The sequence below is a fragment of the Sceloporus undulatus genome, chromosome 1 (genome assembly GCF_019175285.1).
Source record: "Sceloporus undulatus isolate JIND9_A2432 ecotype Alabama chromosome 1, SceUnd_v1.1, whole genome shotgun sequence".
Taxonomy (NCBI): domain Eukaryota; kingdom Metazoa; phylum Chordata; class Lepidosauria; order Squamata; family Phrynosomatidae; genus Sceloporus; species Sceloporus undulatus.
The window spans coordinates 266,985,277-267,010,819 of NC_056522.1; the positions used below are offsets into that span (position 1 = coordinate 266,985,277).

The 25,543-nt window shown below is 43.1% G+C and overlaps 1 protein-coding gene across 14 annotated transcripts in view; it reads left to right on the plus strand.

Annotated features, from left to right (window-relative positions):
• BRSK2 (BR serine/threonine kinase 2) overlaps positions 1-25,543 on the plus strand; it is a 520,033-nt gene that overhangs the window by 374,551 nt on the left and 119,939 nt on the right. For all 14 annotated transcript variants that reach the window (XM_042478053.1, XM_042478062.1, XM_042478000.1 and 11 more), the window contains exon 4: positions 10,911-11,051. In XM_042478053.1, the coding sequence (XP_042333987.1) occupies positions 10,911-11,051 (141 nt within the window). The remainder of the gene's footprint in view (positions 1-10,910; positions 11,052-25,543) is intronic.

Below are 25,543 nucleotides of genomic sequence, written 5' to 3' on the forward strand. Positions count from 1 at the left end.
TCAGTAATCTAGATGAGGAATGAGTTTCTTCTAGTTCATTAACCCCCCCCAAAAGAAAGAGATCAAATTTTGCAAGGCATATTGATTTTAACACAACTATGTGCTGTGCAGAACAGTGATTATTGTAGAAAAGAACAGGGCAAACACAGAATACAGCTAAGTATTTCTAGCTCTATTGCAAGCAAAGGAGTATGTCTGTTTTAAATTAAACCTTTGTTGAAGGTAACCTTTTTAATGCCACATTGCCGTAAGGATATAATTGCTGAACCAAGGAGAGAGGTTAGATGTATGTAATAATCCCACATAGACTATGCAACAGGAGCAATGAATTCTTATCTGATGAGACTATTTCAACACTTCAAGGCTTTATTTTAGTAAAAAGCAGTTGTAATTGCTCCTGATGTGATAAATTGTTTCCAGTAGTGAACTTTGGCTGCTAGAAATGTCAGTCTTTCTCAATATGTTCACATGCACAGTTGCGTGTAACTGCTGGTGGGTAGCCAATAGGAGTGGCTGATAGGAATGGAGTAGTTGTTCCATTTTGTGACATTACTGGGCATTATGAAAACATTAGTTTCTCTTCCTGCAAGAAACTCTTATTCTGGAGATGAACTAAAGATACTTCAAGATAAAGAACTGCAACTGCTCAAAAGGCATGGTGCATCAATTCCATCTTTTCCTCAATATTTTTTTCTTGGAAAAAAATGGAAGAATGGGTAGAGAAACACACGAGGGTCACAAATGATAGTTAATGTCATCCAGATGCTTCCCCTTCCCCCAATAAAATTGCATGCTTAGAGGAAGTGTGCTTGCATGGTAAAAGCTTCCTTTGGAAACACCCTGGAAATATAATTTCTGTCCTTCCCAACTGGCCTTGAAGATCAATGAAAGTATATTATCTCTGTATGATTACCACCTAGTTACCTTTGAAACAGAGCTGATTATTTTGTTATGCTATTTAACTTCAACTTTATGCATTTACAAATATTATTATTATTATTATTAACCTTTATTTATGAAGCGCTGTAAATTTACACAGCGCTGTACATGCAATCTTTTTAGTTAGACGGTTCCCTGCCCTCGGGCTTACAATCTAAAAAGACATGACACAGAAGGAGAAGGGAGTGGTGGAGGGAGAGGGTAAGAGGTCCAGCAGTTCCTCTCTACCTCCGAGGCCTGGACCAAGGCAGATGGACTATGAATGAATATAAGTAACTGACCTTTGGCAAAGTTTTAAAAGTTTAGAAAAGGCAAAAAAAAAAAAAAACCCCAAAAAAAACCTATCATTTGCAAAAACTGAAGGCACAAACACTTACAACCTAAAATGGTATTTCTTAGCTTTGTGTCTTGCCTTTCCTGCTAGCTGGCCAGAAAAGAATTTTATAACATGTTGCTGTGTGTGCCTGCTCAGATATAACTCCTGCTAAATTCTACCTTACACATTTATAGTAGCTTATCTCCACTTTAAATGTCATGGGTGCTATCCTCCAGAATCTTGGGATCTGAGAGTTACTGCAGTAATTAGAATTCTCGGCCACAAAGTTCTAGTTTTCTCTCCTGAACTATAGTAATATTGTTCACTACCAGTACTAAGTACGTCACCATACTACAAATCCCTGGATTCCCTAGAATGACGCCATGGCCATTAAAGTGGAATCAAATTGCTATAAACATGTAGTTTTGGGTATATGTTTACATGCTTCCACATAGAACACTGCTAATATGAGCAAAAATATATTGTGCCACTATTCCATATTCCTATCCTTAATAATAGCTTACTTTTTTTCTGGAAAGTCACACTAGCTATGACACAAAATACAACTGCTGAAAGAGGTTCTGCTTTGCAGAAGCTAATGCCAGAATAAATCTGTTTATTTTAAGATGTTACAGTACTATTTAATGTTATATAGAATTACTCCTTTGTAGAATTAAGCTGCAACACCAGTAGTCATTCAGACTTCTCTGAGTCAAAATGTCTCATATTGATTGTCTTGTGTAGGGGAGAAAGTTCATGTGTGATCTGCCCTATTTATTATGTGCTACAATGGTCTTACTCAGTTCGAGAAAAAGTCAAAGTGAGAAAACAGACCAAGAAATAAAATCCATTATCAAATTATTTTTGAAAGTAGGCTTTAAGCAAGCTGTCAATAACATTTGAAAACAGTAGACACGGATTCTGAATTTTAATCATGACAATTCCTTAGGATTACTCAAAACTAAAGATTTCATCCATGTTGATACAAACCTCAGTTGATCTATCTTCAAGATGAGGTTAATTAAATATATCTCAGAGTGATATAATCAAAAATTCTCAGTTGAACCATGTGTGTGTAGATGCCTTCAAGTTACCTGTTGACTCATAGTTACTCCTTGAATTTCATGGCGTTTTCCTAAGCAAGGAATACTCTGGTGGTCTTGCCAGTTCTTTCCTCTGAAATATAGCCTACAAGACCTGGTTGACAGTCTCCTATCTGAGTATTAATCGGGTCTGATCCTGCTTAGCTTCCAAGATCAGATAGGATCTGGTGCTTTTAGGGTATGATATAAGTGTCAGATGAAGGATAATAGTTGTCAAAAAATTAAAGTTAGCAGTTTTGATTAATGGTGATAATTTAAAGAAAATTAAACAGGCTTTGTGCTAATGTCATTGCTCATTTTTAAAACAAGGTGCTAAGATTGGCAATATAGAAAGCTAATCAATCAATAGATTGGGGTTGGAGAATATGAGGGAGCATGTGTGTGAAGAGATGAAAGGATTCATGTAAATAATCTGGCAGTATGCAGATTTCGGGAAGGAGAGATGCTGATGTTGTTAGGAAAAATGAAACAACACAATTTTCCCTCTCTCCTCCCCAAACCCTTACAAATTAGTCTCAGGTTACTGCATCACCTTTCCATCAAACTTTACATTGTCTTGATAGCAGTGCTGGTGGCATGCTTTCTTAGGCATATTATGAATTATGGTTGATATTTCAGATGCCAGAGACTAATCACAGTGCAGCACTGGGGAATATTTCCTCGATAAATGTTAATTTCACAAATCATGTTTGACTTTCAGTTTATTATTTAATTTGTGACAAGGGGCTTTGGTTGCGTAGATTCCTAATGTAGTCATGAATCAAATTAATTTTCCACAGTTTTCTTTAATGCTGAAAATGCATTTGGGGGAGGGGGAGTTAAAAATTTAGTTGCCAAGCTAAGCCAATGTGATAGTCGTTCGGCTACACTGTGGTTGGTTCCTTCCTTCCTTCCTTCCTTCCTTCCTTCCTTCCTTCCTTCATCTAGAGACTGTTTTGGTTACCAGATAATTTATATGTGTAGTAGAAATAATCATTGAGTGTACTGGATATGAGGGGAGAATCTCAAGTTAATTTTTTCTCTATAAAAACAAACCAATAAAGGAAATAAAGAGTGAAGCACCATCTAAATGTGGAAATCTAGCCTGGTAGGAAGAAGGATTTAGCCTGGTCCTCTTTGAGATAAACTAGTTTTCTGTTGGCAAACAACTTTTTAATGGGAGAATATACAAACAATGAGGTGCCCTACTTACAGCTGTGTGTGCGCATGTGCACATACACACAGTCCCCCAGCCCCACAAGACAATCAGAAAACTTGATTGTGTTGCATACGTTGGGTCTAGGTGTCATGATTTCCAGTGCTTTTCCTGTATGGATGCAAATTTGCAGATGAATTCCTTAAACTATAGCAAATAAGCAATATTCTAAACTTGTTGGCAGTCCCACACCATAGCACTGGGTACTTTTTGTAGGATGCCATTCCAAGGAAAAGCAAGGCTTCATAATATGCTATGGAGACATCTGCAAAGAAAGGAAATACTGGCAGGCAACCCATTGGTGTCTTCTTCATATGTACATTCCCTTATGCATGCAGCTGTACTTTTTGCATTGATGAGTAATGTCTGTATTCAGTTGAACTCCACAAGAGTGGAGTTATCTATGTGGTGCCACTACATGTCGTTGCATGCAGTGCTATTCATGTTGATTGCATGATGGTGTATTTCACATCATTGTGCAAAGTACACTGGTTTGTGCAGTGTCACAAGTTTGTAATGAGGTGGTGTAATGTAACTGGTGCATCCCTTCATGATCGTAAGTTTACACTACATCTCCTTAGTGCAGGAGGTACATAAATCAGGAGACACACAAAAGCTCAGTTCTCACATTACAAGTGTAGTGTGTTGGCTGTTCAGTGGGGGTGTGGTGAGAAAGACACACTGCAACAATGCTGTGTCTGTGCAGGAAATGTATCATGATAAGGATCATATGTAGTGGCACCATGCCAGCACTAATATGGGATTATTTTGTGGGATCCCCCCAGAAGAATGCATCCTGGGTACAGATATGAAATGAAATGAAATTATTAGTATGGCAAATAGCCAGCAGAATAAAACATTGCATTATGTTTACATACATACATTACATACTATTAAAACTGCAACAGTAATAATGGAAGAAGTATGGAGAATCATTAACAAAATGCTTAACAGTATTACTTTTCCTCACATCTGTGACAATTTATGGCTGCTGCACAAAAACTAGCAACTTTAGCTGTAACCTGAACATTTAGGTGTGACAAGAGATACTCTAAATAAAACATGTCTTAAACTATATGATACAGATCTTACTACTGAGGCATATGTATTTCTACTGAATTGACTGGGCTAATGCACACAACCAACCTGCTTGTGTGGTGGGTTTTCCCCCTTCTCTTTGAACAGTTTCCTTGCTTATGCCAATTATGTTCATATGATAACCATATATAAGCCATTTTGCACACTGTGGATTTACTCATTGAGTTTGACAGTGTCGTGTAAAAAACTGCTGCATCTGCTCATGACAGTTGAACAGGACACTCCCTTTAGGGGTCACTATATTGTGTAACACATGCAACTTTCCCTGTTTCTGAAAACAAAAGGTGTATAAGATGATAAGGCTGATTGTGGATCAAATTGCTTCAGGCAGTGTCACTAATAAACAGACAAAAGAAGACTGCAAATTAAAAGTCACAAATATTTTTGGATTGCTAGTGGTGCCCCAGTAATTGGCCAGTGGAGCAAATGAAATTTGCTTCTCTGTAAATTGGCTCATGAAGAGCATTCTGGAGCATTTGGCTTGTTCCTCCTGCACCAGACATCCTTCTGACTGGATTCTACTGAGCAATACATGCCCTATATGAATTTTTGGTGCTGTTTGGGCATGCACGATTACACACTATAAATAACAGGCAATGTAGCATTCAAAAAGCCTTTCGTCCCCAATAAATCAGAGGATGAAGTGTATCAACAGCATTAAAACGCACCTCTTTAACACCATCCTAAATATGCCTAGCAACCTTGGGGGGGGGGGCTTCTAATAAGCAGTAGGTGGTTATAAAAAGGGGGTTATATTTTTAAAAAAAAAAAGTCAGAGGCATGCATAGATTCATTTTCTGCCAGGGGAAAGAGGGGGGACATTTTTTAAATGAAGAAGTCTTGGCTTAGTACCAAATTAGGGTTTAAAAATTCATGCCCGCCATAAGAATTTATATAGCTCTTGAATAATTTATATGCTGCACCAATAACAAGGAGTTTAATATCTAATAGAGATTATTTAATCAATAGAAACTGGCACAGAAAAAAAAAGTCAACAAAGAATTGTAACATGTCAGTCTAGGCTGGGTACTTTTTAACTTCATGCTATGTAACAAAAAGACTATCCCCCCCCCCCCCCCCCCCCCCCCCTGTATGTAAGAAAAGGTTTTGTTTTCCTGTGCCTTTCTTCTCTAATACCCTTTCATTCTGAACTGTGCAGATCACTGGTTGTGAAATATAGTTTCCTTCCTAATCGCAGCCTGAATCCATTGAAAGGACAGCTTCATTTCCAAATATATTGAGAATCCTTAGGAAGGGGGGGCGGGCTCTATAATATGACTAGCAGATCTGTGACTTGGGGCTTCTGGGAGCAGGCTCCGAACCCATATGGACATAGACAGGCATGAGCAGTTGAATTCTATTGTTTTTTGTTCTGTTTTTTCACTTACCATATTTATATGCTTCCCAGTAATGTATTTACTTTGATTCATCTAAAGACTTTAAACTTACCCTGTTTTACAGATGAAGACTTACATATAGTTTATACTCTTTCATATGCTCAAATGTGTGAGAGCAGTAATGAAACATGACAAAAAATATTTTCCTTCCTGAAGAAACTCAAATGTTTTCCAAATGCCTAAATATAGTGCCTGCAATGCTTGGTATCTTGTTCCAGTGAAGGGTGTAGAGAAATAAAGCAGATAATATAGGTTACCTCTGATTACTTCTTAAATGTATGCTAATACAGTATGATTGAGTCTGGCTGGCTCTGTTTTATTCTGTGGTTGTTGTAGCTCCACAGCTGAATTTTTTTTCATTGCTATTGAAAGAATACATTGACTGCATGTATGGGCAGTTGTGCATGAATGAACGGTTCAACTGAACCTTTAGTGCATAATGCCCCCTCAGGTTTAGGCAAATAGCCCTGTCTCAGGAAAGGTGGCATAGTTGAGTGATGTGGACTCTCAGCATAACTTATTTTCTGTTCCTGCATTTTCAGTCAGCAATATTTGCCTATGCAAAACTGATATGGGTTATATTGCAGTCCTCTCTTAAGTGTCTCTACTGAACACAGTGACACTGAGTTCCAAATAAACACATGTTTCAAGTTGTTTCTGACTTATGGCAACCCTATCACAGGATTTTCTTGGCAAGATTTGTTCAGAGGGGTTTGCCATTGCCTTCCTCTGAGGCTGAGAGTGTGTGACCAGCCAAGGTCACCCAGTATGTTTCCATGGCTGGGCACAGATTTGAACCCTGGTCTCTCAGAATATTAGTCCAACATTCAAACCACTACACCATGTTGTCTCTCACAAATAAAAATATGTCCTTCAACATTTCTCAGATGTTGGACAGTGGTCCAGGACAGTGGTCCAGATGGCAAAGTGAGGAAGAATACACAAACTAGGAGTAGCTGCTGCAGTTCAGCTAAGTTCCTCTTTTTTATGGTCATAGATCAGCACAGGTAAAAAGGGGATACAGAATAAAATATCTTTGCTGGCTGGAGAAAGAAAAGCCCCGGAGGGGGGGGGGAGCAGCCTAGCCTCCTGTGGAAGGGCATGGCAGATGGTGGGAGCACCTACTGAGAAGGCAGTCTCTCATCACCAAGCAAGCCTGTGGTGCTGGTGGGACCAAGAGAAAGCCTCCCCCCAAAGATCTTAGTGTTCTAGCTGGTTCATATGGGGAGCTGTGGTTCTTCATGTAACCTAGAGTCTAGACCTAAGGCATAGAGGGCTTTACAGGCCATGACCAGCACTTTGAATTGTGTTCAGAAAGGAACTGATAGTTAGTGAAGCTGTTTTAACAAGGGAGTTATATGCTCCACATAACTGGCCCCATCACTGTTCTGAACCTGCTGAGGTTTTTGAAGAGTTTCCAAAGTCATTATGAGCTAATCAGCAACAATGGATAAGCTAAAGTGTGTGTGTGTGTGTGTGTGTGTGTGTGTGTGTGTGTGTGTGTAGCCCAGCCTCGGTGAGCTCTTCTACATTCCTATTGGTAAATTTATAGTTTGAATTATATATTATATTCCCTTTCCAAAGCTGGATCGAGTTGGACTTGTGTGCTCCTACTACAAGAGGGTATAGTAGGACTTGAGTATTAAAGTAAGGGTGCTTAATCAAAGCCATTTGGTACCAGCAGTCTTAAAAGTAATTGATTGAATGCAAATAACTAGGTTTTGCTTATGTCTCTGGGGCACAAGTAATTTAGCACCAGAGTATTTAGGATATTGCATCACTCAGATAGCCTCCTTTGTGTATCAACACTTTTGCAGCTTGAGCTTTGCTTAACAAACAACTCTACTGCTCTCCTTGTGCTATCAGAGCTGTTAGCACAGGATGTATTGCCTCCCTGTTCCCCTTACATCCCTTGACAAGATAGAAGTGCCAATCTTCTAAAAATGTCTTTCTCCATTTGTTTCTCTTATTGTTTCTGATATTTCTGAGCAGTATACAAAAATAAATAACTCAGTGAATTATTTATGTCCCTCAGTTTGCTTTATTTTTCACCCAAGATGTTAGCAAGGTGTGCTGAGGCGTTTTAACAGCAGCAGTGTTGATGGAAATAAATACATTACTGTGTTGGGTTTGTAATTTTCTCAACATGTGCATTTGAAATTTAAGTAAAGGAGGGTGTGCTTGTTTGCACGTCTTTATAAGGTGGTATTCTGTCTAAATTTGTATTGCAATGCATACAGCTTTGTCCCAAACTTTCTAAAATACCAGAAAGAATGAAGTATTTTTCTACAACATGAAAAATGTGTTATCCGAACCCCAATTAGAACGATTGTGGACATACCATTTGATTTACCAGATGTCATTTGGAAATTTAACTGTAATTTCATCCCTACAGATTTCCATGGCAAAAATAAAATGCCCAACTCAATTCAGATCTTTTTCCCACTGTGGAGACTAGAGAGGAAAGAGGTTGTATTTGAAGATTGTCTGCTCACCCCTGTGTGGTATGCCCCCATGGATAGGAATGACAGCAGGGATAACATGCAGGAGTGAACCTGTCATAAGGCTGAATAAGTCAACAGTCTCAGGCAGCAGGTGCTGAGAGGCAGAGAATACTCTTATGTGCAACACTGTCTACTGGCATCCGCTAAGCTAAACGTTGTTGTTGTTGCTGTTGTTGTTGGGTGCCTTCAAGTTCTTTCTGATTTATGCTGACTCTGTCATGGTGTTTTCTGGGGCTGAGAGTGTATGACTTGTTGAAGGTCACCCAAATGGTTTCCATGACCAAGTGGCGAATCAAACTTTGGTCTCCAGAATCATAATCCAACACTCAAACCACTATACAGCAATGTCTGTCAGCTGGCTCTTAGCTAATCTAAACCAAACTAAACTATGGAGTTTATCACACAGGGGAAAATGGGAAGTTTAAACGGGGATTATTCTGTGAAAATTTCACAATTACTATTAAAGCACAATTAAGATTTTCACACACAGTGGTCATTAACCTAGGCATAACCCAAGACTAACCAATAAACAGCAACAAATCATTCACGGGATTTTCCCATGAATGATTTGTTGCTGTTTATTGCCTGTTTATTCCCAGGTTAATGGTGCTTTAATTGCTTTTGATTGCTGCGACGTGTGAAAACCTTAGTCGCAAATGCATGCAATTTCACGATTTTAATGGTATATTCCCAAGATAATGGTACTTTAATAATGACATCATGTGAACATCTTAATCTCAAATGCATGATTTTTATGGAATAAACCCCGTTTACACTTCCAGTTGTCCCTGTGTGATAAACTCCTAAACTAAATTAATCTAAACTTAATTCATCTAAGCTCTTCTTCTCAGATACAGCAAATAATGCTGTCACATTTTCAGTCTTAATGTTTTCAGCCAGCATGATTGTCTTTTCTGGAATACGTGGAGGTGCCATACTGTTCTTCACCTCATGTAGCAAAATGTTTTGCCCTATCCTTGATACTTGGGAAGTATTTAGCACTTCCGTTAGAGTTATTGCTGTGTATATGTCTTATTTTAACTTAAATATACTAGCTTGGCATAGCTTTAGATAACAAAATTTGTGTCTGTGATTTAACTGATTTTTATTTATTACAAAGCTTTGAACACTGCATATTAAGTAACACATTAAAAGTAAAAGGAAATTGTGTTTCAACAAAGGAAATATACTGGCTGAACTGAAGCAATGTTCCAGTGAGTGTTAGAAAGCCTGATTTCAGAGATAAATGGTCACAGTGTTAAATATGTTTTTTAAATAAATGGAGATACTATTAAAAATGTTTCATAGTTTGATGTTTTCCAAGAGATAGTTCTAAAAATGAGCTAATCATATAGAGGTGGATAATATTTTAGGTGAGGGGCCTTACCTCAGTGGTAGAATGAATGTTTTATATTTGTAAGTTCTTAGATTCATTCCTTGCCATCTCCTGTCAGAAGCTGGAGGAGATCTTGAGGAGCTGGTGAAAGACCTGACAAAATTATACTAGAGAGACCAGTAATTTAATTCAGTATAAAACAGCATAAGTGTTGAGTGATATTTCTTGCAAATGTGGTTTTGCAACAGGAAACTTCATGAAGTAATGGGATGTCATTGCATGTGGAGTTTAAATGTCCAGCAGTAGTCATAGCAGCTATATTATTTTTGGAAACCATATCCAGATTGTTTTCCATAGTCTTTTTAGGATGAATTTCTTTACAAGTGTTGGACGTCAGTTAATACAGAGACTGGAAGCACTGAAGCTACCAGATTGTATATTTTTAAAAAACCAGTGTTTCAAAAGATCTAAGATATCCAGCAATTCTCTTGTTAAGAGTTCCCCATTTATAAAGGTGCAAGTGCACCAGTTCTCAAAGTTTGTCTTGTTAGCTTTTATGAACCAGGGATGGAAGTCTTCAAGTTTTTCATTCTCATATGTGAAGATGAATACTTTCTGGAGTTTTCTGCCTCCTGTGGGGGGAAATGAATTTTTCTGTGAAGTTCTCACTGGATATGTACACATTCCAAAATGTTTCAGCAAATTATTCTGCAATGAAGGACACACTGATTTTTTTTTTTTTAACAAAAGTAGTCTTTCTAGAGGGGGGGAATGTGGGAGGGCACAAAGTGCACGCATTTCTAAAACCAGTGGAGGTTTTTTTTCCAGAAGAAATCCCACCATTTTGTAGAAGAAACATGATTTTGGGACAAAAAAAGGTTTCTAGAAACATAGTTGGCTTTATTCCCCATCAAAACATTTTTTGTATAATAAACTTTCCATCACAACTGTGCAGATATCTTTCTGTTTCAAATACATGCTTGCTCTGATATAAACAAATACCTATTTTCTTTCTCATTTAGATATTTGGTGCTAGAACATGTATCTGGTGGAGAACTTTTTGATTATCTTGTAAAGAAAGGAAGATTAACGCCAAAAGAAGCCAGGAAGTTTTTCCGACAGATAATTTCTGCTTTAGACTTCTGTCATAGTCATTCAATCTGGTAAGTACAATTTAAAGCACATATGCAAGTGAGACCAACAATCTAGCTTGGCAATGTATACTCCTTATCCACTAACAGAAATGCTCCTCCTGTTCAGTGAGCTAGACAGCCCTCTGGTGCTATCAACTGAAATTCTCAAAAAGATAGCCATGTTCGACTTTTTTTTTTTCAGTATCCTATTTCACTCTGACTTCACCCTCACAACCTTGTAACTCTAATATACCTGTGGCTGTACTTCCAGCTCTATCAAGTCCATCTGAAGAAATGGATTGATAGCCATGAAAGCTCATGCTAAAATCAGCCAGTTGGTGGATTCAGAGATGTTGCTGGATTTCATTCTCCATCTTTTTCTACATTTTATAAGATGAAAGGGAATTACATAGGACAAGTCCTTCCTATAGACTTTTTCCTTTTCCACTTTTTTCTAGGAGTTCTAGAGGCCACTGAGCAGTCAGTCTTCATAAGGCTTTTTTGTGTGGTGTGTGTGTCTTGTACAGTGCGCCCGCGCCATGCGCGGTTGCATTTTACACACCTTCCAGCTTACACAGTAGCCGTGCAGGAAGTACAACAATGGCACCACATACACACATCCCATTATTTCCTATGGGGCTTGAGCATAGGCAGATTTTCCCTTACATGGGGGGATCTGGAACGGATCTCCCACATAAGGAGAGGACCCACTGTATGTTTAAAAAAAATGTTTTCTACTTCTGTATATCTCAAGGATTCACCCAAGCATGCCAATAGCTCCCACTTACTTCTTGGTGAACCCATTCTACAGTCAGCCCCCCGAAACCATGGATTTAACTATCCATAGTTTGAAAATATTAAAAAAAATTAAATTTCAAAAAGCAAACTTTGATTTTGCCATTTTAAATAAGAGATGCCATTGTATTTAATGGGACTTGAGCATCCACAGATTTTGTTATCCATGGAGGATCTTGGAATCAAACCCCAGCAGATACCAAGAGCCCACTGTACTTCCAGTTTGGTCAACAGTCATGCATCTGAGCTCAATATTACACATGAACTATATGGTGGAATATTAAAAGACAGATCAGCTTCTAGCTCCAGAAAGGAGAACTTTTGGCCTGCACAAAAAGTTCTTCTGCCGTTTTCTCTGATTAGTGACTGAAGATAAGGGAGAATCTACAGGTTAGGAACAATTTGTGAAATTCAGTTTCTGTTTTGCAGCCCAGGAAGATGTATCAATGAGGCTTACTCATGAGTAGATGCATACTAAATTGAGGCTCAAAGCTGTTACTCTGATGTTTACTCTTCAGTAGACATACATAAAATTGAGTTCTGTATGTATGCTTCGTGGGAAATGGTGAAATTTGTAAGAATTTTACCTTGTCCCACCCACTTTGCTTTAGTAAAGAAGTGAAGAATTTTTTAAATACATTCAGCCCACTGCAGGATTACAGCCTCTGAAATCCTTCCCAAATTGGAATTTGACTCCTAACCTGAAAAGATTCTCTCCACCCATGATCTACACCAGTGATTCCCAAAGTGGGTGGTATGCCCTCCTGGGGGCAGTGGAAGGATCCAGGGGGCTGGTGAGGTAGAAAGGGGGCAGTAGGGGGCTGGTGAGAGGAAAAAGAAGGAAGCAGAGGAAGCCTTCAGTGAAAGTACTGGTGTGCAGGGAACCCAAGAGAAACCAGCGGCCTTTAGGACCATGGTGGGGATGACAATTACATTTCAGGGGCCCCAGAAAACCACCACACAGCCTCACTGATGGTGGTGTCTCCCACTCTTTGCCTGCCCATGTGAGTTCCCTCCCTTACTGGCATCTTTCGTTAGTAGTGGCAACTGGGAAACTTGGGTGAGGCTTGGACACACGGCATCACTTCTGTGGCTCAGAGCAGCACCATTTTGGAACAGACTGGAGCAAGAAACTTAGAGCACACAGTGGCAGGGGAGAAGTAGGTGAAAAAAGGATATTTCATATTTAGGATCCTGCTTAAGCTTTGTGAGCTTTGCTGGGACTTGGCTAGCAGGTTGGAGTTGCACTGCTGCTCCCACTTTCTTTCATCAAACAGACTGAGAGAAGAGACAGCAGAAGAAACAATTTTTTTGTGAGAGAGTACACTGGAAGCTATGTGGTGAAGACATGTTTCCAATAATCAAGTGTCTGTGCTTGATTACTCGAAAGGGTACTTTGTCTTGGAGTGGCTCCTGTAGTTAAAATCTCTCTCTTTCCAGCCCACACACTCTCCAGTCCAGAGCATGTGGCCTCTGTAAATCCCCTACACACTCACCAGCTGCACCTTGATGAAGGATTGAGAGTCCCTTCTCTCTTGGGAGGAGATTCCTCGGCTTACTAAACAGATGAGCACTGCTTCCTACAGTCAGGCATGACTAGACAATCTTGTCAAAGGAAAACCTTTACCTTTATCTTTTCTACTGCAAATTCAAAACAACCAATCTTGGTTGCTGTTCCCTTTGTACCCAGTCACCTTGGGAGCAGCAACCAAGAAGCTTGTGCCAGGAAGCTTGCAGTTAAGGCCAACACAGATGAGAGGCTTCTTAGTTGCTGGTTTGATTGGCTGCTCAGTTGTTGCTCCATTTGTGCTCTTATCCTGGAAGGAGCAACTGAGCAGCTGACTGAGTAGTGACTGAGAACCCTCTCACCCATGCCAGCCTTGCAGCAAAGGCCAGTGTGAACAAGGGGTCTCTTGGCTAATCAAACAGCAACTAAGAAGCCTCTTTCCTGTGTTGGCCTTAACTGCAAGCTTCCTGGCACAAGCTTCTTGGTTGCTGCTCAGCCAGCTTCTTGGTCGCTGCTCCCAAGGTGACTGGGTGCAAAGGGAGCAACAACCAAGATTGGTTGTTTTGAATTTGCAGTAGAAAAGGTAAAGGTAAAGGTTTTCTCTTGACAAGATTGCCTAGTTATGTCTGACTGTAGGAAGCAGTGCTCATCTCTGTTACTGAGGCCCGTTACAAACAGGCCATATAGTACGTGTGGAGCGCGTACTAAGGTAAAGAAGGGGCAGTGCTTCTGCACCCCCCTAACCCTAGTACGCGCTCCGTACACACAAAATGGCGGCGGCCATTCCACATGGCCACCGCCATCAATACGTCACAACCGCACCGCCTCCAAACGAGGCTCACGGTTGTGACGTATTGGGGCTGCGCCACGGCGCCTATGGCGCCCTTTGCACGACCCCGGAAGGAGCTCCATTTCCGAGCTCCTTCCTGCTTTGCGTCACTGGGCGCAGCCTTCAGACGGCTGCGCCCAGCGACGCAAGGGAGAAAGGGGCCAAGTGGCTTGAAGCCCCAAGGATACCCCTTTCCAGGCTGCGGGGAAGTGGCCTTTTGCCGCTTCCCTGCAGCCTGCAAAGCGGCGGATCGGGGCCTCAGCAGCTGCCGTTGTTGCAGCTAAGGCCCCGATATACCGGGGAAAGCAGCGCCTACAGGCCGCCTCAAAGGGGCGGTCTGTAACGCGCCCAAGTTGAGGGAGCCAGTATTGTCAGAGACTATTCCATGGTCATGTGGCCAGCATGATTACATGGAGAACAGTAGACCTAATATCAAAAAAATATGCATGCGAGGTGGGGTGGTGGTGCTAGGGTTGTCACCCAAAAGTAATTATGGCAGTAGCCCAAAATTTTGTGGGGAACACTGATCTACACTCTTGAAAGCTCTTGGGCATTTCATGGGCCATTAGGTATTCACTGGTAAGGGCTTGGAGTCTATTGTACTGTGTGTGTGCACTTTGAAACCCAAATGACTATCTTGCTGATCACATGAATGTTCGTGCTAAAGACATGACTTTGGCTACATTCAATAATATTCACTAGACTGGCTCATAATTCATTATTGTTTTGCATTAAACCTCCCCGCCCCACTCAGTGTTGAACTTGAACAAAAGGGAACACCTACTGTCACAGCCATTTACAGTGAACACTTTAACTAGGAAAATTAAAGCCCAGTGGGACCAATGGCTTGATTTATAAGGGTCTTGGGGGCACTTGCCAATAAATGAGAAGAATATGTATCATATTGAGCTTTCTCCCTGAAGAAGCCTGGGACAATTACCAATTCAGCAAACTCATTTTATGGCATCCTTGGGTTACAGAAAACCTTCTGGTGTTTGGCAGCCTTGCCTAGACCCCTTCTGGGCATCTGAATCACAGTTGCCTTTAATTTCCTTTCCAGTAGGGAGTAATTTGCTTTATCAGTCTGTTATTGATACTCACTTGGATGATTTAACTGTTGAGTATGGCTTAACCTGTAACTTGCAAGACATGTTTTAAATTGAACCAGTTTCCACTTACCGCTTTAACAAGTTCAAGTAATTTTTAAATTACACTGAAATTGAGTTTTTGCCACCAATTGGAATGCAGGGTGTCTGCACAGCTACTGACCCATAACCGCACACTTATTTCTCAGTAATGCTGTCTCCTAAGCTTTGATTGGCAGAGAGTTGTAATTTACATAATGGGATGTAGGGAATGTTTCCTAATACAGATGGTATTAAGTTGCCTTCACTGTGAAGACTACATTGAGATGAAGAGAGTGTACTGCATAACTACTGCATTGATATCTTTTAATAAGTATGTCACCATTAGAGAAACCATCTTTGCTTGACTGACTGAATCCCTGTTATGTCCATAACAAAAATGGGAGCCTTGTTTTCTTAAAGACAGATTCTTTTGTGGATGGCTTGCATCTTTCTTTTTGGTAAAGAAAGGAAGGGGAACTGCAGATAAGATATCAGGCTTGTCTCAAGATCAGTGTTGAATTGAACCTGATGTGTGCACAATCCTATGCATATTTATGTGGAAGCAAGTCTTAGTGGAACTAACTCAAAGGTAAATGCATATACGACTAGCAGTTGTAGTCTTCAAGTAAGCTTCAATGTCTATACTGAGGGTGGGGAAGGAATCAACACATCGCTTTATTTCACTGAAAGTTGCATTTTCACAGTTGTTTTTGTACATAGGAGTGATTTCTACCCTAGCTTAAGGAGCTTATCACATGAAGAAAGAAAGTGGAAATCCAGCCCAATAGTAGTGTGTTTTTAAGTGCCTTACCACATGATGTTATAGTTCTTCAGTTCTCTTCCCACGAGAGACAGTTGTAAAAGCAAATATTTTTTTCTAGGTGGAAAAATCTGTTCAACAAAAGACACACTTTTTCTACCATCTCTCATGGGAAGAGAACATACAACACTGTGTGATAAGGGACAGATAAAGGTGCTAAGATAATTAAATGTATGAGGAATGACAGAAAATTAACCTCTGGTTAAACTAGCATCTTTTTCCTCTCTAAACTAAACTGATTTGTCCCCTCTGCTTGTTTTCCTTCACTGTCTTGTTCTACTCTTTCTGTTTAGGTAAAATTGTTTTCTACCAGGTTTGTGATTTGGTGCTGGGTTGCTTGCCTGCTTCTATACAAATCTAAAACATGAATACTGTACAATTTCACATTTTTCTTTGAGTTTTGAGTTGGGAGTGAGTAAAAAGACCAACAATTGGATGTTCCAAAAAGATAAATCATGCACAGAGATAACATGGGAAGGCAGACCTTTTCTGATTTGGGAGCATGTGGGTCTTTTTCACACTACAGAATTATAGTACCACTTTAACTGGCATGGGTGCATCCTATGAAATTCTGAGATTTGTAGTTTGGTGAAGCACTAGAGTGCTCTGCCTGAGAGTTCTCAATCACCTTCCCTAAAATGTTAGTCCCAAGATTCCATAGGATGTTGCCATGGAAGTTAAAGTGGTGTGCATGTGCTTTAACTGTGAAGTGTCAAAGAGACTGGAGTTGATTCATTAAGGCAGAAGAGACTGGTAGCCTAATAGTCTAGAGGTCGTGCATGCCTTCTGAATCAACATCACCCAAATTTTGAGTTCCTCTAAGCTACAAGTGTAGTAAAGCTCACAGAAAAGAGAGGATATGGGGTAGATTGAATGCCAAGTCCAGAGAAAATAGGCAAGTAGCACAGATGGGTTTATAGCAGTCAACAGAGCACAAGAGAGAGCTGACAGAAATCAATAACAGCTTGAGGGCCCAATCTGAAACTCATTAATTTTAATGGAGAGAGTCCCACTTACTTTGGTAGCCCATTGGTTCAGGCCACAAGATTTTTCCTTATTAAACTATATGGCCAAACTCGTAAGCCCTTTGTACTGATAGTTCATCAGTCCAACAGACACTTACAGTTTCCCAATTAACAAAAGGTCTGCAGGTTCGTGTTCCCATGATCAAACAATTCTTTTTAAAAAAAATAATAATAGACAGTGGCTTTGTTTTTTTGTTTTGTTGTGTTTTGGTATGCCATGTGCATTTGATGCTGTGATACTGGAAGGTGCTCAGTTGTTTTTCTAAACTCAGGCTGTTTAGATGCAAAAGCAAGATCACAGCTGAACATTAACAATATATGTGTGTGATTTGATTTACCGTATATACTCATGTAATAAGTCGGCCTCATGTATATTCGAGGGCAGTTTTTGAGGCCAAAATCATGTATTTGATAGACCCCTGGATAAGTCGAGGGCATGTTACAAAAGATCTAAAGGGGGACAAAGCACCACTTCCCTCTCTACATCCCTCTTTGAACCTCTCTCAAGGGCACAGTACAGCATGGGGATACAAGTCTGGGTGCTTGCACACACCACACACACACACATCTTTGCATCAGCATTTCCAGACTCAAGCTTGCAGGGGGGGAAGAGGACACTGCCTGTAACCCCAGCCATTTCCAGACTCAAGCTGTGCGGGGGGGAAAGGAGGACACTTGCCTTTAACCCCAACAGTTTCCAGACTCAAGGACTGTGCAGGGGGAAGGAGGACACTTGCCTTTAACCCCAGAATTCCAGACTCAAGGCTTGCGGGGGGGGGGAGGACACTTGCCTTTAGCCCCAGCATTTCCAGACCCAAGGCTGCAGGGAAAAAAGGAGGACACTTGCCTTTAACCCCAGCATTTTCCAGACTCAAGGCTTGCGGGGAAAAGGAGGACACTTGCCTTTAACCCCAGCATTCCAGACTCAAGGCTTGCGGGGGGGGGGGAGGAAGAGAGAACTTGCCTTTAACCCAAGCATTTCCAGACTCAAGCTTGCAGGGAAAAAAGGAGGACACTTGCTTTAACCCCAGCATTTCCAGACTCAAGGCTTGCGGGGGGGGGGAGGAAGGAGACACTTTCCTTTAACCCACAATTTCCAGACTCAAGGCTTGCGGGGGGGGGGGAGGGAGGACACGTGCCTTTAGCCCAGCTTTCCAGACCCATGCTTGCAGGAAAAGGAGGACACTTGCTTTAACCCCAGCATTTCCAGACTCAGGCTTGCGGGGGGAAAAGGAGGACACTGCCTTTAACCCCACATTTCCAGACTCAAGGCTTGCGGGGGGGGGAAGGAGGACACTTGCCTTAACCCCAGCATTTCCAGACTCAAGGCTGCGAAAAAGGAGACATTGCCTTTAACCCAGCATTTCCAGACTCAAGCTTGCGGGGGGGAGGAAAAAAGGAGGACACTTGCCTTTAACCCCAGCATTTCCAGACTCAAGGCTTGCGGGGGGGGGGGAGGACACTTGCCTTTAACCCGCATTTCCAGACCCAAGGCTTGCAGGAAAAAAGAAGGACATTGCCTTTAACCCCAGCATTTCCAGACTCAGGCTTGCGGGGGAAAAGGAGGACACTTGCCTTTAACCCCAGCATTTCCAGACTCAAGGCTTGCGGGGGGGGGGGGAGAGGAGGACACTTGCCTTTAACCCCAGCATTTCCAGACTCAAGGCTTGCAGGGGAAAAAGGAGGACACTGCCTTTAACCCCAGCATTTCCAGACTCAAGCGTGCAGGGAAAAAGGAGGACACTTGCCTTAACCCGCATTCCAGACTCAAGGCTTGCGTGGGGGGGGAGGAGGACACTTGCCTTAACCCCAGCATTTCCAGACTCAAGGCTTGCGGGGGGGGAGAGGAGGACACTTGCCTTAACCCAGCATTTCCAGACTCAAGCTTGCAGGGAAAAAGGAGGACACTGCCTTTAACCCCAGCATTTCCAGACTCAAGCTTGCGGGGGGGGGAGAAGGAGGACACTTGCCTTTAACCCCAGCATTTCCAGACTCAGGCTTGCGGGGGGGGGGGGGAGGAGGACACTTGCCTTCCCCAGCATTCCAGACCCAAGGCTTGCGGGAAAAAAGGAGGCACTGCCTTTAACCCCAGCATTTCCAGACTCAAGGCTTGCGGGGGAAGGGAGGACACTTGCCTTTAACCCCAGCATTTCCAGACTCAAGGCTGCGGGGGGGGGGGAGGAGAGACACTTGCCTTTAACCCCAGCATTTCCAGACTCAAGGCTTGCAGGGAAAAAGGAGGACACTTGCCTTTAACCCCAGCATTTCCAACTCAAGGCTTGCGGGGGGGGGGGGAGGAGGAGGACACTTGCCTTTAAAACCAACCCCAGCATTTCCAGACTCAAGGCTTGCGGGGGGGGGGAGGCACGTGCCTTTAGCCCCAGCATTTCCAACCAAGGCTTGCAGGGAAAAAAGAAGGACACTTGCCTTTAACCCCAGCATTTCCAGACTCAAGGCGTTGCGGGGGGGAAAAGGAGGACACTTGCCTTAACCCCAGCATTTCCAGACTCAAGGCTTGCGGGGGGGGGGAGGAAGGAGGACACTTGCCTTAACCCCAGCATGTCCAGACTCAGGCTGCAGGGGGAAAAAGGAGGACAACTTGCCTTTAACCCCAGCATTTCCAGACTCAAGGCTTGCGGAAAAATGGAGGACCACTTGCCTTTAACCCCAGCCATTTCCAGACTCAAGGCTTGCGGGGGGGGGGGGAGGAGGACACTGGCCGGTAACCCCAGCATTTCCAGACTCATGGCTTGCAGGGGAAAAAGGAGGACACTTGCCTTTAACCCCAGAATTTCCAGACTCAAGGCTTGCAGGGAAAAAAGGAGGAAACTTGCCTTTAACCCCCGCATTTCCAGACTCAAGGCATGCAGGGAAAAATGGAGGACACTTGCCTTTAACCCCAGAATTTCCAGACTCAAGGCTTGCAGGGAAAAAAGGAGGACACTTGCATTTAAGCCCAGCATTTCCAGATCCAAGGCTTGCAAAAAGGGGTCCAAGCCTGGGCATGCTTCCTCTTTCTGCATCTATCTCCCTTCCCTCAGTAGCTGCTTGTTAGCTCCAGCTGCGTGGGAGGGCTGAAGGATCTCTCTCTCTCTCTCTCGGAGAGAGGAGAGGCTGCCGGCACTGGGACTCAAATGGGGAGCTGTTTACTTGGCTACAGAGGAAGGTGGGCACTGTTTTTAATTAACTTTATCAGTAGTAGTAACCTATTGACCCTTCCATAAGTCGCTCCCTGATTTTGGAGTCCATTTTGGGGCATAAATTTCTCGACTTATAGTCGAGTATATACGGTATATGGTTTAAACATAGATGAAGAAGACACTGAAATTCTTAAAAGATTTTCTGTATTTTCACTTAGTCACTATTAATGGAGAGAAGTGATCAGTGGGGTCCCACAGGGTTCTTTTCTGTGTCTGGTGCTATTCAACATCTTTATTAATGACTTGGATGACAGAACTGGGGGCATACTTATCAAATTTGCAGATGGCACCAAATTAGGAGGAGTAGCTAATACCCCAGAGAACAGGATCAAAATTCAAAATTACCTGAATAGACTAGAAAGCTGGGTGAAAACTAACAAAATGAAATTCAATACAGAGAAATTTAAGGTATTGTACTTAGGGAGGAAAAAAGAAATGTGCAGATATAGGATGGGGGATACCTGGCTGAACGAGACTACATGTGAAAGGGATCTGGGAGTCCAAGTAGACCACAAGTTGAACATGAGTCAACAGTACGACACAGCAGCTAAAAAGGCCAATGCGATTTTAAGTTGCATCAATAGAAGTATAGTGTCTAGATCAAGAGAAGTAATACTCTATTCTGCTTTGGGGCAGGCCCCACCTGGAAGATTGGGTCCATTCTGGGCCCCCAATTCAAAGGATGTGGAGAAACTGGAGCGTGTCCAAAGGAGGGCGACTAAAATGCTGAAGGATCTGGAAACCATGCCCTATGAGGAAAGACTTAGGGAGCTGGGGATGTTTAGCCTGGAGAAGAGAAGGTGAAGAGGTGATATGGTCCTCCGGGGAGTTGACTAGGCAGGCCCAGCTGCACCAGGGCTAGCCTGAAGGAAGAGATTCCTCCCTCCATAACTGTCATCTTCCAGCCTGCGAGGGAGTGACCAGGCAGGCCCACCTCCACCAGGGCTAGCCTGAAGGAAGAGACTCCTCCCTCCATAACTGCCATCCTCCAGTCTGCAAGGGAGTGACCAAGCAAGCCCAGCTCCACCAGGGCTAGCCTGAAGGAAAAGACCCCTCCTGTCCGGGATTGCTGCCAGCAATCTCTGACTTATGCTGATAACCAAGCCTGCAGCCAACGCGTGTAGGCAAAACAAACCTTGTGGAGAAGCAGTCAAAGAGCAAGCCGAGGAAACAAGCCGATGTCGGGGTTGCAGAAAGTCAAGCGTGCCGAAAGACGAGCCGCAGTCAGGAAGCCAGAAAGCAGCGTGGTCAAAACAGTCCGAGGTCACAATAGCCAATTGATAACAAAGGTCCGGTCCGAGGTCAAGACAACAAGGTAGCAAGGTAACAAGATGTCAGGAGCTAGAGCGACAGCAATCACACCAAGGGCTCATGCAATAAACTCTAGCAACAAACTCAAGCCTCTCTCCCACTTAAATCAGGGAAGCTCTCCCTCGAGCCACCTGAGGCTGGTTTGCTAATTGTCTTTCTGCAATCCTCCTGGATCTGCGCCTGCAAGCACTCTCGGCCCTTCTCGCTTGATAAGAAGGCACTTGCAGGCACGCCTCGTCTCCCGAGTCACCACTAGGCTGTGGCACCATAGAAGGCCTTTCCTCAGCACTAGGACCTGGTTGGACCTCCTGCTCTGGGGCTGGGGAAGCACAGCTGGGACCTGGCAGAGCAGAACTAACACCTGGCCTTGCTCAATCAGCCCTTGCTCTGGAGGAGGCTCATCCTCCTCCTCATCCTCCGAGAGCTCATCTTGGCTGGCCATGACACCTCCCTCCATAACTGCCATCCTCCAGCCTGCGAGGGAATGACCAGGCAGGTAGAGCTCCATCAGGGCTAGCCTGAAGGAAGAGACCTCTCCCTCCATAACTGCCATCCTCCAGCCTGTGAGGGAGTGACCAGGCAGGCAGAGCTCCATCAGGGCTAGCCTGAAGGAAGAGACTCCTCCCTCCCTGTCATCTTCCAGCCTGCAAGGGAGTGACCAGGCAGGCCCATCTCCATCAGGGCTAGCCTGAAGGAAGAGACTCCTCCTCCCATTACTGCCATCCTCCAGCCTGCATGGGAGTGACCAGGCAGGCCCAGCTCCATCAGGGCTAGCCTGAAGGAAGAGACTCCTCCCTCCATAACTACCATCCTCCGGCCTGCGAGGGAGTGACTAGGCAGGCCCACTTCCACCAGGGCTAGCCTGAAGAAGAAGAGCCCTCCCTCCAGTCCATCTGCCTTGGTCCAGGCCTCAGAGGGAGAGAAGAACCACTGGACTTCATCCCCTTTCCCACCACCATTCCCTTCTCCTTTTATGTCATGTCTTTTAGATTGTAAGCCTGAGGGCAGGGAACCATCTAATAATTGTAAGCCGCTCTGATAGCCATTAGGGCTGAAGGGTGGGGTATAAATACCATAAATAATAATAATAATAATAATAATAATAATAATAATAATATGATGATGATGATGATGATGATGATGATGATGATGATGATGATAGCCCTGTTTAAATATTTGAAGGGATGTCATATTGAGGAGGGAACAACCTTGTTTTTTGCTGCTCCAGAGACTAGGACCCGGAGCAATGGATGCAAGCTACAGGAAGAGATTCCACCTCAATATTAGGGGGAACGTCCTGACATTTAGGGCTGTTCAACAGTGGAATACACTCCCTCGGAGTGTAGTGGAGTCTCCTTCTTTGGAGGTCTTTAAACAGAGGCTGGATGGCCATCTGTCAGGGATGCTTTGACTGAGAGATCCTGCATGGCAGGAGGTTGGACTGGATGGTCATTGTGGTCTCTTCCAACTCTATGATTCTATGATTCTATGAATGGAGGTCAAGAATAGCCCTGCTCAGATAGTGCATACTCAAGGTCGTGGATATTGGACTGGATGGCCCTTGTGGTCTCTTCCAACTCTGTGATTCTGTGATTTTATGGCAGGATACAGACCGCCCCTTTGGGGCAGCCTGCACCTGCCCCTTTCCCTGACAGATCGGGACCAGAATTGCCACGGCAGCAGCCCCGAAGCCCCCAATTTGCCACTTTTCCAGGCCTTGGGGAAGCGGCAAAATGCCACTTCTCCGCGGCCTGGAAAGGGGTGTCCGTGAGGCTTCATGCCCCAAGAACACCCCGTCAGCGGCGGGGAAAGAGAGAAAGGGGCCACTTGGCCCCTTTCTCTTTAGTATTGCTGGCGCGGCCATGTAATGGCCACACCAGCGATACGCATTTTGGAGCTCCTTTCGGTGCCGCTAAAAGGGCATCACAGGCGCCCTGCAGCAGTGCCAGGGTGTAACGGCCACGCCGCACCATTTGGACGCGATGCGGCCATCGTCAAAATGGTGGCACCCATGTAGACAGGGTCCCTAGGGTTAGAGAGCATCTAAAAAGGATGCTCCCAGGCAACCCTAGCACATACTCAGTACGTGCTTTTTGGCCCATCTGGAAAGGGCCTATGATACCTTGATTGAATCAGTCTGTCTATAGCATAGAGAGCCAGTGTAGTGTAGTGGTTTGAATGTTGTACTACGACTTTAGAGGCTAGGGTTCAATTCTCAACTCAACCATGTAAACTCAGTGGGTGACCCTGGGCAAGTTACATTCTCTCAGCCTCAAAGGAGGGCAATGGCAAACCTCCTCTGAAGAGCTATGCCCAGAAAGCCCCATTATAGGGTTGCCAATACTGTGACCTTAATGATTCAGACTTTGCTGTTAAATAATACATCTTAATACTTGAGGATCAAGTTCTTTCATATTTCCTTTCCAAAACCTCATCCTCTTCCAGAGGTTAAGAATAGGAGGTCATAGTATCACCATATGGCAAGGCCAACTTGACTGCAAATAACAACAACCACAACTGTTTAGATGAAATGTGGCAGTATACAGTGGTACAGTAGAATGGTGTCCTTATATAATGTGACAAAATCAATATTTGCTTTTTGGATTGATTGTACCTAGCCCAGCCAGCTTTACAGTATCTGAGTGAAATGAGATGAGAAAATACGGCTGGGAGACAGTGATTTGTCCAAGCCTGCAACCTGTCTGGCTGTGAAGTTAAACTAAGGATTCTCATTTCCAGATTGACCACCCTTAATCAAGCTGAAATTTTGCTTCCATTTTCTATGACCTGCTAGTCTTTTTCATCAACACATAAGATTGTCTGGACTGAATGAATGGACAAAGAAGTTACCTTATCTTGTAATCACTGGGCTGATGAGACAAAGTGCCATTTGTAAAGAAGTCAACCACTTAGCATTAGTTTGACCCCTGTAAAGTATATGTGCAAGCTTTGCAATTCCCAAGATGGTGGTGCTTATAATACTTCATAATCAGAAATTGGGAGGAGGAATGTGAGGGGGAAGTGGAATTAGTTTCCTAGCAAGGGAAAACATTAAAATGTGTGTTTTCAAATGATGAAGCCTGACCTTGCTCTGCCAGAGGGCTCAAGATGACAAATCATCTAATCAGCCAGGTTATCCAGTCATGACCATGCTGAAAATGAAGGCTTCTTCTTTGGCTAATGACGGAACATGGATGCCTGTTAACCATAGATATAATAGACAGATCCTCTTATGCTCACACCAACACATGGTATCTTCATTTACTTTCACCCTCTTCCTGGAAGCACATAAGCACAGAGAAATCTGATAAATCCCCTCTAGGGCCCTGCTATTTGTCTTTCCACAGCTTTGTTTTTATGGATAATCCAGGGTGGATTCCTATCTCTTAGAATGCCAAAGCTTTCCTCATAGGATCCATGAAATAGAAGCATCTGATATTAATTTACTTTTTAAAATCATTTTATTTACTGAATGGTTTGAAAGGAAGCAGATCAACCTTGTAAAATATTGGATTTTTCATTTGATTAAAAGTCAGTAAATCAAGACCTCAGTACTTCTCTGCTTAGGCTACAGCTCCATTTTTCTGGTGCATGGCAGCCAGGTTTGAAGTTGCTCATACTTCACTGGGTTTTCTCTGTAAGGTAAATGAACCACTGCTTACGGTGTGCAAGAGACACTATGAGACTGGAAACAACCAATTTTTCCCAAGGTTATTGTCTTCCTCCAACCGTTCTCCCCCCCCCACACACATACACACACACACACAGAGAGAGAGTGAGAGGTGAAGCACACATGCACTAAGAGTCTGTGTTCTTTGGGTCACACCTCAGTGGCCATGGCAGTATAATTATGAATAAATTAGTTATCCATTCCTGGTTTGGGTCAATATCAGTGTGTATGTGTGTTC